Source organism: Leuciscus leuciscus, assembly GCF_965113295.1.
Source record: "Leuciscus leuciscus genome assembly, chromosome: 3".
NCBI classification, from domain to species: domain Eukaryota; kingdom Metazoa; phylum Chordata; class Actinopteri; order Cypriniformes; family Leuciscidae; genus Leuciscus; species Leuciscus leuciscus.
The window spans coordinates 44,238,789-44,253,408 of NC_138727.1; the positions used below are offsets into that span (position 1 = coordinate 44,238,789).

Sequence of the window (14,620 nt, forward strand, 5' to 3'; positions counted from 1 at the left end):
TATACATTCAACACATAAGCAATGCTTATTATAACAATGGCTTTGGAGAGACAAGTCTTTGCTACATACCCGGTGCTCTCTAGCATGGATGTGCTAATGGTGGCATGATGATTCTTGGATTTCTCGGGAGGCGTTCCAGAGGCGTTCGAGGACTGGGAGGAGACCGACTCATCACTGACCACTGATGCCTCATCATTACCCAGGGCTGGACTCTCAAAGGATGGAGAGACTGTCAGAGCAAGGGAGAGAATGGCAAGGAAGAAAATAATGAAACGATAAAGACAATAAAAGACAAAAAGAACAGGAAAATGAGAATGAAAAAGACATATTGAGAGAGAGAGAGAGAGAGAGAGAGAGAGAGAGAGAGAGAGAGAGAGAGAGAGAGAGAGAGAGAGAGAGAGAGAGAGAGAGAGAGAGTCAATTCACTGATCAATTCAGACTGTTAATGAATACATTCTCAAAATACTAAATCCATGAAAGTTTGTTTGGTAGTCTCTCTCTCTCTCTCTCTCAGACTGTGTGTGTTCTTGTGTTTGCTTGTATATCTGGGTGGGCAAACTAAAGACTCAAGTTTCTTAAAAAAATAAAATTAAAATAAAACAACACAATGTCTGTGCTATTCCAGTTCTAATACTTTGGTGTCTATTAAAATTAGATTAGTAGTAGTTTAATTGAAATGTTGGGGGAACATTACATTTTTTTTGTTTTTTTTGTTTAACATTTCATTGTTTGTACATTTGCACCACATGTAAGGGGTCAAATAAGTTTATCAAGAAAAAAAAGTGTACGGATTCAAATTGCACCTTCTATTAAAATACATTTTGAGGTGATATTCTGTAGCCTGACGTCGTCATACTCAGATTTTAGTCAGAATATACTAAATAGAATATGGAGATACGGGGGGTGTTTCAACCGAACCAGGAAAGAAAATGCTTCTGCACTCCAATCAGACCTACAACCAATCAGAGTGTTGATATCTTCTATAACAGACGCAATGGCGGAATCTACAAACATCAATTCTCCAGCAGCAGTCATATGTTGTAAACGAATTCAACCCAAGCGCTCTTTGGTGACACGGATGATTACGTTACTGTTGATCATCTGTCCATCATCGTATAAAGCCCGCCCTGCCAATTTGATTGGTCCGAACAGCTCTGGTTCGAGCATAGCTGCTCCACCACGGATCAAGTCCAGACCGAACTTCCCGACCTCAAATGTTGTGGGCGGGGCTAAGTTCGGCTGGCATCCAGGCTAGATATTCTGATTCTTTTCTCGTCCTTTCTCAATCTCTAAGCCATTGTAGACATTTAAGGTGCTCTAAGCGATGTCACGCGTTTTTTAGGCCAACATTTTTTTTGTCACATACAGCAAACAACTCCTCACTATCTGCTAGCTGCCTGTCCCCTGAACACACTGTAAAAAAAACGCGGTCTCTGTAGACAGCCCAGGCTCCACAAACAGCAACAAAAACAAACTGGGCTCACCTGCACCACGAAACATAACAAACTGTTCCAGCCAATAACCGACAGCTCAGGCTGGAAACCTGTACATTCTTCTATCCTGCTTCCGTTACAAATTTGCAGGAACCAATCACAAACTGGCTTATCACACTGGCGCGCTATTGGCGGGTTTAATCCAATCCAATTCCTTTAAACCTCTCAACGGTGCTCAATGGCTTCTTTAGTTTAGCAAACAAATCGCTCGAGTGGGTGTAAATACCACTTACTTTCATGTTGTTGTTTTTTTGCACAACCTGCAAAAATCGCTGGATGCCATTGCTGCTTCTGCAAACCACTGATCAATGCTCCAAACCAACATGTTTATTGACACGTTTCCTGCCTGGAGTTTTCACTGCAAAGTACGTCACCTGGATCGTTGGTCTGATTGGTTGAAGGACTATCCAATTGCGTACAGAGTCATTTGAACTATGCCCGTTGATCATGCCTCTTGTGCAGTAGAAAATACAGAGCAGACTCCCCAGACTATAGCCAGACTAACTCAGCCACTGATGCGGTTGTCAAGTTTACCGGCACAGCCCTATCCCACACAAACTAAAACTAAACTAAAACTAAAATGCGTAGAGGTCCTTCAACCCTGAAAATGCTTAAGTAGAGATTAATAATGATGGTTTGGCCTTTTCATGGATCCAGCATTACACACATTTATAGTTTTTCCACCTTGTGTGTGTGTTTTGGCAGTGGCCACCTTCCCTTTCTGAAGTAACATCCCAAAACACAGAGGGATCTCTACTAAACAAATAACCAGTGTTTACTATCTTGTGTGGAAAAGTGTGGTTAATCTGACTCTGAAAACTGCTGTGTTTTCGAAACCCAGCACATTTTGGAAAGCCTTGTGACAATGTGCTAATTCACTTTGTGAAAAGGGCCAATACTAGTTTTAGTATACCTGCACAACTGTAGTGTGGAAGAACAAGAGAACACACAGAAACATCGGTCACACTTTAGTTTATGGTCCAATTCTTGCTATTAACTAACTATTAACTACCACTTTTGCCTCAATAAACTGCTAATTACTGCTTATTAATAATAGTAAGGTAGTTAAGTTTAGGGGTTGGATAGGATTAAGGGGTGTAGAATATGGTCATTCAGAATAAGGCATTAATATGTGCTTTATAAGTACTAATAAACACCCAAATATCCCAGTAATACTGTATGCATGCTAATAAGCAAAGGTAATAGTGAGAATTGGACCCTAATACTGAAAACACATAATTCTTTAACTGAAAAGTGAAACTGGAAATATGATCTGCTTTGTTCTGTACTAAAAATAAAAGTTGCTCAAAACCTAGCCTAATCCTGCACTGATCCCAGTCTGAAATTGTTCCTCTTGGGTGGCATAACAAATCCAAATAGAGAACTGGGAGACACATTTCTAAGAAGTCCAGGGCCCCTAAAGCATCAGTTATCCACCTAAATATGGACCGGCAAACTACATCCTGTAGCCCAGAGTGACAATGGGTAATCAGCATGTTTCAGCAGAGCATCACATCTGATTGCTCAGTAATCTTACATAGTCATGAACCCTCACTAAGAAACGGCCAATGTCCACATGGAAATAAACCAACTGCACAAACACTGCAAAAAAAAAAAAAGGGTTATTTTACCACCTGGTTTATCCAAATGAAAATGAACCTCTATGAATTGCTGCAAAGTCACTTTAATATTAAAGAAAAAGTATCTTTATCATTTATATATTGTATCATATCTCCAGGCACAGGCCAGTATTTTCTGTGCTTCTGGTGCAATATCTGTGAGAGTCTGTGTGGTTCTGCTTATCTTTCCCTTTCCATTGATAAAGGCCCTATATTATGTCATTATCTATTTAATAGTAAATCTATGTGACAACTATAATTCCTTGTGCTTTTCCCTTGACCTCACTGTGCTTAAACCCGATTAGTCTCCCGTACCTGTTTGAATATCCAGCACCTGCGGGTTGTACACAGCCAGCGGGCGATTCTGGCGGCTGAGCCTCTTGGACTGTCTGGTTGGCGCAGAGAGGGGTGTAGTTGCTAAGCATGGAGAGCTGCTCGGAGCATCCCCGAATATCTAAAAGAACAAAAAGTTAGTGGGATTTGCTGGCTAGACTGAATGTGTTGTGTGCATGTAAAAATCAAAGTAAACAGTTTGTTTACAGCCGATGCCTGCAGATAAATAAAAATGATTATGTATGCGAGTGCGAATGTGTGGTGGAAAAAAACAAAACAAATAAAGATTCTGGATGTGCTCGAGACCTGTCTCTTAAAGGAATAGTCAATCCACACTCATGCATTTCAAAACCTGTATGACTTTCTTCCTTACGTGGAACACAAAATGAGATATTTATAGTAGAATGTCCAAGCTGCTCTTTTCTATAATGAATGGTGACTATGACTGTCAAGCAAGACTTTCAAGGAAATAATAAAAGTGAATAAAGAATTAATTTCACTCTGTTCCTCACTCAAAAGTAATGATGCACCAAAATGTTTTTACCGAAAACCAAAACTAAAACTAAATTTGGATATTCGGGTATTTGAAAATGTATGCTGTCCAGGGTGTCGTGTTCTCAGGTGATAAGTTAAACCAGCTGTAGTAAAGTTTTTTGGGCAACAAGCCTCTCAATGTTACAGTCAAACTAATTTTACATATTGCTACTCTAGCATCATTTTTGGTCACGGTGAGATTTCATTTGCTGTCTGTATGTGATGCTCTCTGAGGTGTAGCTGCGTCTTTAAACCTAGCCAGCTGCCAACCTAGACAACATTTTGGGCAGCTCACTAGTTTTGAGAAGTGGCCACGCATCTCTAGTGAGAAGTCTCACCTTTTCATGCTGTTCTACGAGAATATCAACCACAATTTTCTGGAATTTGAGGTCCGTAATGGCCACAACCATTTCTCCTGTAGCCTCATGAGTGTGGGTCCAAACACAACACCCGCGTCATTGGAGAAGCGCTAATTAAACTCAATATTTTCGGTCAATGATTTCAGCCCTTCAAAACCGTTTCTGCTGAAAATTCTTTTCTTTTCTTTGCTTCAGCCGAATATTTTCAGTTGCCGAAATTGTGGTTGATTTTTAAAGATTTTGAGGTCAAAAGATATCATTTGACTTCAGAACACACGGAATAAGGACACAGCTCGTATGCATCCATTTTATGATGCTTTTATGGTGCTTTTTAGAGCTTAAAAGTCGACACACCAAGCCAACGGTCAGCCATCAAGCAATGTCAGGCGATAGTTGAGCATCTGTCGGCCTAGTTTTTGTGGCGTTTTCTGCACCGTTGGCACTAATCAGACCCCTGCCGGGTATGTTGAGCATGTTGAATCGCTGACAGGGCCTGTTCTGATTGGCTGTTAAGCTTAACAAACCAGTCCACGAGTATAAAAACCGAAGTGATGAAAGCAAGCAAACAACGAAACAACTGCTTTGTTTACGGTTTGTCAGCTGCAGTCCTAGCTCTTTCCTTTTAGAATGATAAATACAGACTACTGCCACCTGCTGGTTATTTCCACTCAGGGGTGTAGTCTCTGGGGTGTGTTAAAGCACACCACAGTCGAATTTCATCGGTGCTAGTTCTTTGATATTGGTATGGTGTGCCAGGGCCTTCATCACCATTTACTTGGAAGAGAGTAGCATGGACATTTTTCAACACTTCTACAGAAAAAGGACAATCAAAAAGTTTTAGAAAAGACATGAAAATGAGTAAATAAATAAACTTCATGTTTTAGGTGAACCTTTGCTATATAAGATATGTTTGCAAGCTTCATTAACAGCAACAGGCATCAAAAGACCTCTCATGAGAGTTAAGCCTAAATAAGATAACCCAGGGCACATTGCCCAGTTGATTGTGAGAAGCTGAAACTGACATGCATTTGAACGAGTGGCAGCCGTTCAGTGACAACACAGGAAACATGTTTTCATAATAGCGTCGACTTCATTACAGTCACGCAGTGTTTACATTTGAACCCCAGATGGGCAGTGTGAGTGACGGAGGTTAACAGAAGTGTGGAACTCTCGACAGGGATGAACAAAGGAATGAGGGAGCTGGTAGAAGGGATAGAAATCTGATACAGTTGTGAAATTCTGCAGACGACAGCAAAGCCTGCTCTCTTTCTCTCTTCTCTCTCTCTTTTTCCATCTCAGTCTTTGCCCATTCCTCTCTCTCCCTCTCTCATACTTTCTTCCTCGTCTTTCTCATTCCAGATCTGCCTCTCTCTTGTTACCCTCTCACCCCTCTCTCTCTCTTTGCCCTCAGTCTACACACTTTCCCCCCTCGTCTCTTCTTTGTCTCGCAACTTTTCCAACTACTCTTTCTATCTCTCTCTACAGATGGACCTGAATGCAAAACACTGTCTGTTGAGTGCATCTGGGGGTATCAGCAGTCTGGAGAGGAGCTAATCAGTCTGCTGCTCTGCAGAGTCATTGCTTCTGAATCTCAACGCTTTGCCCACCTATTTTAACTTACCTCAAAACAAAATCAAGGTCATACGCAATATCATTTTGTTTAGGAATGCTGTATATTAAACATTAATCTGCCCATTTATGGAATTTTGGATGCTGTTTCAGAGTGCTTTTCAGAACACAAGAACATTGACAATTGTTTGCATTATTCTTTTACATATGCCAAGCACACATACTGAAGTGAGTACTAATGTCGTAATGGGTAATAAAACAATCATAATGTTAACCACATCTTGTTTGGGTGCATGTATGTATCTTAAAAATGGTGTATGATAAATACAAACAAATTCCCCTGTTGTTCTGTCAACATTTTATTATTCAAATGAAATCTTTATTATTATTATTATTATTATTATGATGATGTAATTGTTTTTAGTTCAAGATCAGTTTACAAAAGATAATATGAAACAGTGAACATTTAATCAGCAAAAGTGATTAATAGATCCTAGTGTTTATTTTGAATACTAAAATATGATCATTGGTCACAACATTGGGCATAGTATGAAAGCAATTCATCAGCCTGTTTGAAATGAAGGCTAAATAATTCAGAGATTATGAAATAATCTCACTCTTTCTCCCTTTGTCCCTCAGAATAAACCCCATTTTAGGATTAACCAGATTACTGTCATCTAAAGCCGATTAAATCAGTGTTTTAACCTGTATTTTAGTCAAATGAGTATGGTAGTCCAACTGTATTTGAGCCATCAGAAAGAGAAGCTAACTGAGAAGAGTACAGTCAAAACACATGGTTCCCCCTCCTGGCTGTGAAGAGAAGTACAACAACCTCTGCATGGGCAATGCCTTATAGAAAAGTTCAAAATCAAACATTGTTCAAATCAATAGATTTCATTAGCTGTCTGCTGTCTGTAATGTGATGCTCTCTGAGTTGTAGTTGTGTCTTTAAACCTAGCGATCTGCAAACCTAGACAACATTTTTGGCCACCTCACTAGTTTTGAGAAGTCTTACCTTTTCATGCTGTTCTATGAGAATCTCCACCACAATGTTCTGGAACTTAAGGTCCATAATGGCTGCAACCGTTTCTTCCTGTGGCCTCATGAGTGTGGGGCCAAACACTACACCCAGGTTTGCCACTGTCATCAGGTTTTGTTTGCTGTTGGCTGCAACACTGCACACACACACACAAGCACACGCGCACACACACACACACACACACACACACACACACACGTTATCAAGTTATGATCAAATGACTTCAAAGAACAGGAAAGATAGACATCACTGCACATTGTTTATTTTGAGGAGAGATAGCGAGTACATTGAATTTATTTGCATTTGTATTATTGGTTTTGATTGTGAGACTAGATGCAGTTAACCTCCTATAACAAAGATTCCTTAGAGACACAATCTTCAGTGTCCTTGCATCCTTGCTGAATTTACTCTGGTTGTGTTAATTATAGACAAATGACAAAATAAGAGAGAGGTGGGTAAACGCCATTACCCAAAAGACTTTCATTAGGGAAGAGAGGGTTGGCAGCATGTCAAAAACTTGAGATATTCTAAGTGTGTGTGTGTGTGTGTGTGTGTGTGTACGTTTTTTTTGTTTTTTTTTACTGCATGCTGAATGACTAAAATATAATTTTCACCCTTTTGGCAATTAGCCTCATAGTTGGAGAAGTTTAGCCAAACTTCTTTACTCATTATATTTTCCATGTAGATCCATTTGTAAATCATATGAAAGTGTATCCTTACCACCCTTTGTATAAGAAACAAATCATTCCTTCCTAAGTCGCAATGAAAAACGTGTGTCTAGTGCAGTCAGAACCTGATGCATTCTCTCTTTTTAGTTTGGTTCATGTAGGCATATATACTGTTTGAACATGGTAATTAAATTCAGTTCAAACAAAACAACAAACATGGTCCGAGACCACCTTGAGGAAACCTTGGCCCTGTTTACACTTGGCATGAAGATGCTTTTTGGTCATTCGGATCACAAGTAGATGAGGGAGACACATTCCCGTTTACACCTGGTATTTTAATCCGTCTCTTTTGTCCACTTTCAACCACTTCAGTCATGATTTCTTCGAGGGGAGGGGTACATTTTTCAGATCTTTTGAATGGACGAAATAAGCTTGCGCAATTCACATATGAACGCGCCCGGAGATGACGGAACAATATACAGAGAGCAGCAGCTTTCATTTCTGCTCTGAAAGCCGCAAGACCAAGCCTTCCACAAGTGCGTGTTAGAAATCAGGAATGGTGAGAGAACATTGTGCTTGGTTCTTTTTTCCAACCCAAATTTGAGTCTTCAGCCGACAAAGTTTGAATCCCGTCTGGCCAGTGCGCTTCCCATAATGTTTGCGCATTAGGTCAGTAGGCAGAGAGTAGGCGGTCTTTTGTGACTGTTCGAACGCATTCGGCCACGAGTACGTTTTCGGAAGTAGTTGAAAGTAGTCAAACTCAAAACGTTTTAGACCGTTTACATCTATTTAGAGTCATCCACTTGTGATCCGATCACCGAAAACACTTCTTAATATCAGGTGTAAACCGGGTCCTTGCTGCGATTTCAATGTTAATTAATATTACTCAGTACTTATTTGAGTAAGTACCACATAACTTAACTACGTCACCTTAAAATAAAGTGTAAACAAATAATCTTACCTACACCAGACTTTTGAACAGTACTGTATATCCAATAGAGTGAACAAAGCAAAAAACAAAACAACTTTCTTCCTCTAAAAATGGTTATTAATGACTTTTTTATTTTTTTACTTAAAACAATTTTGTCCCTGTTTCAGAACAATGCGAACAAACAGCCCTGAAAAGTCAGTTTACCATTTTTAAATGATGCACTTTGAAAATATATATGCCACAGACAGACAGCAATTAATCACCTCTTTGATTATATTTCAGATAACATGGCAACATTTGGCTTTTTTCTCTCCATCTCTGATGGGTGTGCAACTGCGCCAACTCCTAAAGCATTTTGCGAGGGCTGGAGTGGATGGAAGAGGAATTTAGTGGCGGATAACCTGAATTTAATTTCCAATTGCACATCTTTGGCTGCCAGCAAATCCCACTCTATATTTTGAGGAAATGCGGCTGCCCAGTCACTGATTGCCGGAGGTTAGAGAGATTATACGCTTATCCTCAATTTGCTTACATTCACATTATATAGAAATGTTAGGCCTGAGGTAAAGCCTTGTAATGGTAGCGAACATTTTTTAAGAAATATATTACCCGATCTAATCTCTTAACAGAAAGCTGTTGCATAACTCTCTTCTCTAAGTTTGCAGTTGTTGGACGTAAAGGAGATGGTAAAGGCTTTTTTCTCTCTAGAAAAACAAAATTGTTGATCTAGATAACAGCATGGAGACTATGAAAGTCCATGTGGAGTTGTCTCTTTGCTCAGTCTCTTTTCTCTCCAGAGTGCTGTCTGCCTGTTTGCTCTGTTGCTCAGCAACAGAGGTAGCCTACTGGTGCTGCCAGTAAGAAGGGTGTGTGTTTGTGTAGTGAAGGTAAGCATGAAGAGAGGGAGAAATAATGAGAGAAAAAAAGTGGCTGACGGCCGAGAGAAGTAAAAGGTTGGAGAAATAAAATAGAGAATGTACACAAAAAATTGTGTATGCACAAGAGAGAGAAAAACCAGCTTCCACTCACTTGGCGAGATGCTTGGTTACCAGACTGAGCACTAATCTGTTCCTCTCTGGCAATTTATGAACCAGACAGTGAATGGCCTGAACTCTAGATTCTGGACTAGCGCTCTCTGTGTAGACCAAAAAAGAGAGAGAGAGAGAGAGAGAAGGGGGGTTTTAGAAGACATTATGAAACATGCAGTATCACAGTTTACACTTTACAATAAGAGTAATATGAGTGTTATACTCTGCAATCAATGTACCATCAGTACCTGATCCGTTTTTTTTTTATTATTATTTTTTAAAGAATTTAAAGAAATAAAAAATAAATACAAACACTACCAGTTAAAATCTGGACATATCTGGCTGAATTTGTTTCCATGAACTTACATGTAAATGCATATGCTTAAATGTTTGTAATTAGTTTTGTAGACAAATATAAATTTCACCTATGTATAAATTATTTAGAAAATAAATAAAATGTATTTATTGTTTTAAACGTAATATAATTAATAAAAATAAAAAAAGATATATATATATACACATTTAAATATTATTGAATTAGTAGGACCAAACAGTTCAGGAAAACTAGCCTACAAATGACCAACATAGAAACTCCTAAAAAAGAAGCATCTCAAGATACTGCTCAAAGTTGGTCCAGGAAATAATTTAAAATATAATATGATATTTTTAATTTGTTCAAGTCCCAATCCTTTCAGGTTTTGATGTTTTATTACGGCTGGTGTAATCAGTGTTACTTTTGTATTATTTATATAAGGGTGTTTAACAATGAAACCGAAACACCTGTTTTAGACCACTATAATTTATTAATATGGTGTAGGGCCTTCTTTTGCGGCCAAACAGCATCAGTTCATCTTGTGAATGACACATTCAGGTCCTTCACAGTGGCCAGAGGGATTTTGAGCCGTTCCTCTTCCTGAACAGTGACCAGGACACCATGTGATGCTGGTGGAGGAAAACCTTTTCTGACTTGCTCCTCCAAAATACCCCAAAGTGGCTCAAAAATATTCAGATCTGGTGACTGTGCTGGTCATGGGAGATGTTCAACTTTACACCATTCTGTCACAAGTCTTGCTGTGTGTATTGGCGCATTATCATGCTGATCCACAGCACCCCTTCAGGGTACAATGTTTGTACCCATTAGGTGCACATGTTCCTCCACAACGGTTCAGTAGTCATTGAAAGTGACGCGCCCATCAAGCACAGTAGGGAATGCAATTATATTGCAGCCCAAACCATCACTGATCCACCCCGTGCTTCACTCTGGGCAGGTTGTTGAGCCTCTTTAGGGCTGCTCCACACCGTAACTCTTAAAGATGTGGGAAAGACAGTGAAGGTGGACTCATCAGAGAACAATGCATATTGTACATGGTCCACAGCCCAAGATTTGCACTGTTGGCACCACTAAAACCAACATTGGCTATAGCAGCCCGACCATGAATACTGACTCCTTGGAGCTCCCGTTGAACAGTTTTGGTGGAATCAGGAGAGTCAAGGTGTGTATTTAATTCTGCAGTGATTTGGGCAGCTGGACAGTTACTCCTGTTGGATGTGGTTCGTCCTTCGTGGCGGTATGCCGACATTACCCTAGATACCATAGCTCTCGATACACCACAAAGATTTCTTGTCCTGGTCAGAGATGAGCCAGCGAGACGCACACCAACATTTGTCCTCTTTTGTATTCTGATTTCCCCATTATGTTGTGTGGAATAATTTTTTTTATGTCCAGCTGTGCTATTGCTCAGCTAATTCAACCTTCACACTCTGCTCTTACTGATGGAATGCAAAATCAGTGAATATTGGCCACCAGGCGCGCATTTATGTGAGCCTGACTAGAGTTTGGTTTTTCCAGCTAGAAAGCCAACGGAGAGTTGCAAGACCACAATGGCTGCAAAATAAAATTTGCTGCCGCTAGGGTGCGTCTAGATTTCTAGGCTACTGTACTACTATAGTTTTTATTCATATTTTAAATGAGCTTTTATTTTTATATTTTCTGTTATGTTTCATGTTTCGATAATTTTAGTTTTTAATTTCATAATTTAGTCATGTGCTTGTCATTTTTATTAGTTTTAGTTAACTTAATTTCTATTTAGCTTTAATTTGTTTTCATTTCAGTTTTAATTTGAGTAATTCAGTACTTCAACTTTAACATATTTCAGTTAATTCAGTTCAGTTTATTTGCGTTTTTCATGTAATATTTATATTTTATTTTATTTCAGCTGTATAAATCATTTTTAATAGTTTTAGCTAACAATAACAACACTGGTTGTAACTGTATTGGCCGAAGTGGAGTAGTGGCTAAATGTTGCTCCAGGGGGACCTGAATACAATACGTCCCTGTGGGCCTGTCAAAAGCAAAATAACTAACAGTAGTTCAGGCCTGCCTCTATTGACTCCTACCATAACCTACAATAACCTTCTGAGGACAACCATCTTTGGCAGTCATTTTCATATTTCAGATGTCCTTCAACGGAATTTAATTCAGTGATACTTTTGACAAGCATTTACCCCCCTTAAGAGTTTCACAAATCATAAGCTCTTTTCTCACTGACATGCACATATTATAATTGTATGGCATTTGTCAAGTAATTGATTGGGTATTGCTTGATTATTATCTAAGCAAGGACAAAGACCTTACTTGCAGGGACGATGAACTCCTTATACAGCTCGTATGTCATTAGTGGCTCTGGAAGGCTCCTTGAGAGAGAGAGAGAGAGAGAGAGAGAGAGAGAGAGAGAGAGAGAGAGAGAGAGAGAGAGAGAGAGAGAGAGAGAGAGAGAGAGAGAGAGGGAGAGATTTATCGGCTTTATTGGGCATTATTATATACACAACACTATGATTAATGTGGCTGATCACTGCAAGAAATTAGATGAGCACACAAACACACATACACACTGTGATAACCAAGTTCATCTGAAGGTACTTTCGCTCAGTATCTGGCACACGTCCCAGCACCGTTAGCCCAAAATGAGCACACCAATATCATTCATACTTGTAATGCAGTACAAAGACAAAACACACATACAACTCTTTTTCTGCTGCATTACAAAAACTGCCTTGTGCTATTCTATTGTTACAAATCAATTACAGAAATCAATTAAAAGCAATATTAATTAAATGTTGAAATATACATATTTTATCACTGAAAGGAATGTCCCACTGCGAAATTCACACAAAAAAACTGATATTTCTCATGAACACATTTATCCTTGATACTTTTATTTGAGATTTAAATCGATTTATAAATGAAAAGGCCCATACGTTTCTTTCTGAGGATTCGCACTTGAAGTTAACTTTAAACTAAAGTTTATTTAGAAACAAGCAATTGTATTAATGCTGAATGTAGGCCTATTCTGTCAAATTACAATCAGTACATTTAGAGAAAGGATATATAGAAACTATGTTGTGTTTATTATCTGCAAACCGAAATGGAATGTAGAAAGTACAAACTCACCTCAGGTAAAGCTTTAAAGCACTGGTGATGGTTTTGACATCCCAGTCCTCACAGGCTGCTAAATCTATTTCATTGCTCTTCTCATCTACAGATCACAAAACAATAAAGAATTAAGATCAAATAATCTTTATTAGAGGGCAAAAAACTATGGTCGGTGAAGGGGGTGGATTTTGGATCTACTGCTCCTATCTAATGAGTGATTATAATCAAGGTTATGAGATTTTACTTTGTTATAGAAGCTACCAGTGTGATTACTGCAATGTTCTTTTAGAGTATTCTCTAATGTCTGTATTTGATATCTGAATGCAGTAACAGCGCTTGCTTATTTAGCCCGGCTTCCAGAAATGAAGTATGGACTTCTTTAACATGTCAATACATTTATCTGCTTTTCTAGGGTACTCTGCCAGCAATGGTCACAGGGATCATTGAAGTCTATAGTTAAGGGACCATTTCTCAGTTAAAGCCTTACTTTCCATTTAGACTAAAGTATCCTCTCCTTGAGAGAAAGAACGTATTATTTTGATGTTTTGAGAAAACTCTCCTGTTTATAGTTAGAGCCTGGCCAAATCCAACCTTGAAGAAGCTGTGCGTCGGTGTGTGTGTTAGTCTTCTTGGTTACAGGTTAAGGAACAACTGGCATTATTGGAGATTGACTGAGTTGTTGTTCTGGACATGCTGGCGCCCAGCAACCCAAATCTGCGACCTGGAAGGTCACGGCGTGCCTAACTTCAGGGTGCGAGTATCAGCTGCCTAATCGATGGAGATATGCTTCAGTCTATCTGTATATGTGTGGAAAATTACTATGTCTATCCATTTCTTAGCCAATGAGAATAATTCAACCTGAAGCAAGGACGTAGCTTAGACCTTGGTGAAGGGTATAACTGCTGTGATCTTTGTAACTGTAAGCGGGGCGGCCTATGAACCCTTTGTGAGTCTTGAAGCTGACTTCTGCTGATGAAACTGCAAACTATCTTCAGTAAAACTTTTCTTCAGTTTATTATAATTCTGACTTCTCCGGTTCTTCATACATCATATCTGGTTCTGGGTCTTTGACTGTAAATCCCCTTACATCGGTAAGATTATTTACTTTTTTAATTGTCTTGTTTGGTCATCAAAGCTGCATGTGATGGCTGCACAGTAAAACATTAATATTGTGAAACATTACAATTTAAAATACACTGTAACTGCTTTCTATTTTAATATATTTTAAAATGTAATATATTCCTATGATGGCAAATCTTTTTTTGTTTTGTAGCAGCCATTACTGCAGTTTTCACTGTCACACGATCCTTCAGAAATCATTCTAATATGATGACTCCGTGCTCAAGAAACATTTTTCTATTTTTTTTTTTTTTACATCAGTGTTAAAAAAACAGTTGTGCCGCTTAATATTTTTGTGGAAACTATGATAAAAATATTCAGGATTCTTGGATTATTTGATGAATAAGAAAGTTCAAAAGAACAGCCTTCATTTGAACTATAATTTTGCAACATTATGAATGCTGGATAAAAGTATTAATTTCTTAAAAAAAGACCCTAAACTTTTCAATAGTAGTGCATTTTGAAAAGTCTGGGAAAACAGTCAAATGATACAAT

The 14,620-nt window shown here is 38.7% G+C and overlaps 1 protein-coding gene across 2 annotated transcripts in view; it reads right to left on the reverse strand.

Annotated features, from left to right (window-relative positions):
• The window catches only part of arhgap10 (Rho GTPase activating protein 10), an 82,778-nt gene that overhangs the window by 24,285 nt on the left and 43,873 nt on the right, over positions 1–14,620 (reverse strand). For both annotated transcript variants that reach the window (XM_082163225.1, XM_082163226.1), the window contains exons 15-20: positions 13,025–13,109; positions 12,209–12,267; positions 9,575–9,680; positions 6,923–7,082; positions 3,428–3,566; positions 70–229 (exon numbers count right to left, since the gene is read on the reverse strand). In XM_082163225.1, coding sequence (XP_082019351.1) covers positions 70–229; positions 3,428–3,566; positions 6,923–7,082; positions 9,575–9,680; positions 12,209–12,267; positions 13,025–13,109 — 709 coding nt within the window. The remainder of the gene's footprint in view (positions 1–69; positions 230–3,427; positions 3,567–6,922; positions 7,083–9,574; positions 9,681–12,208; positions 12,268–13,024; positions 13,110–14,620) is intronic.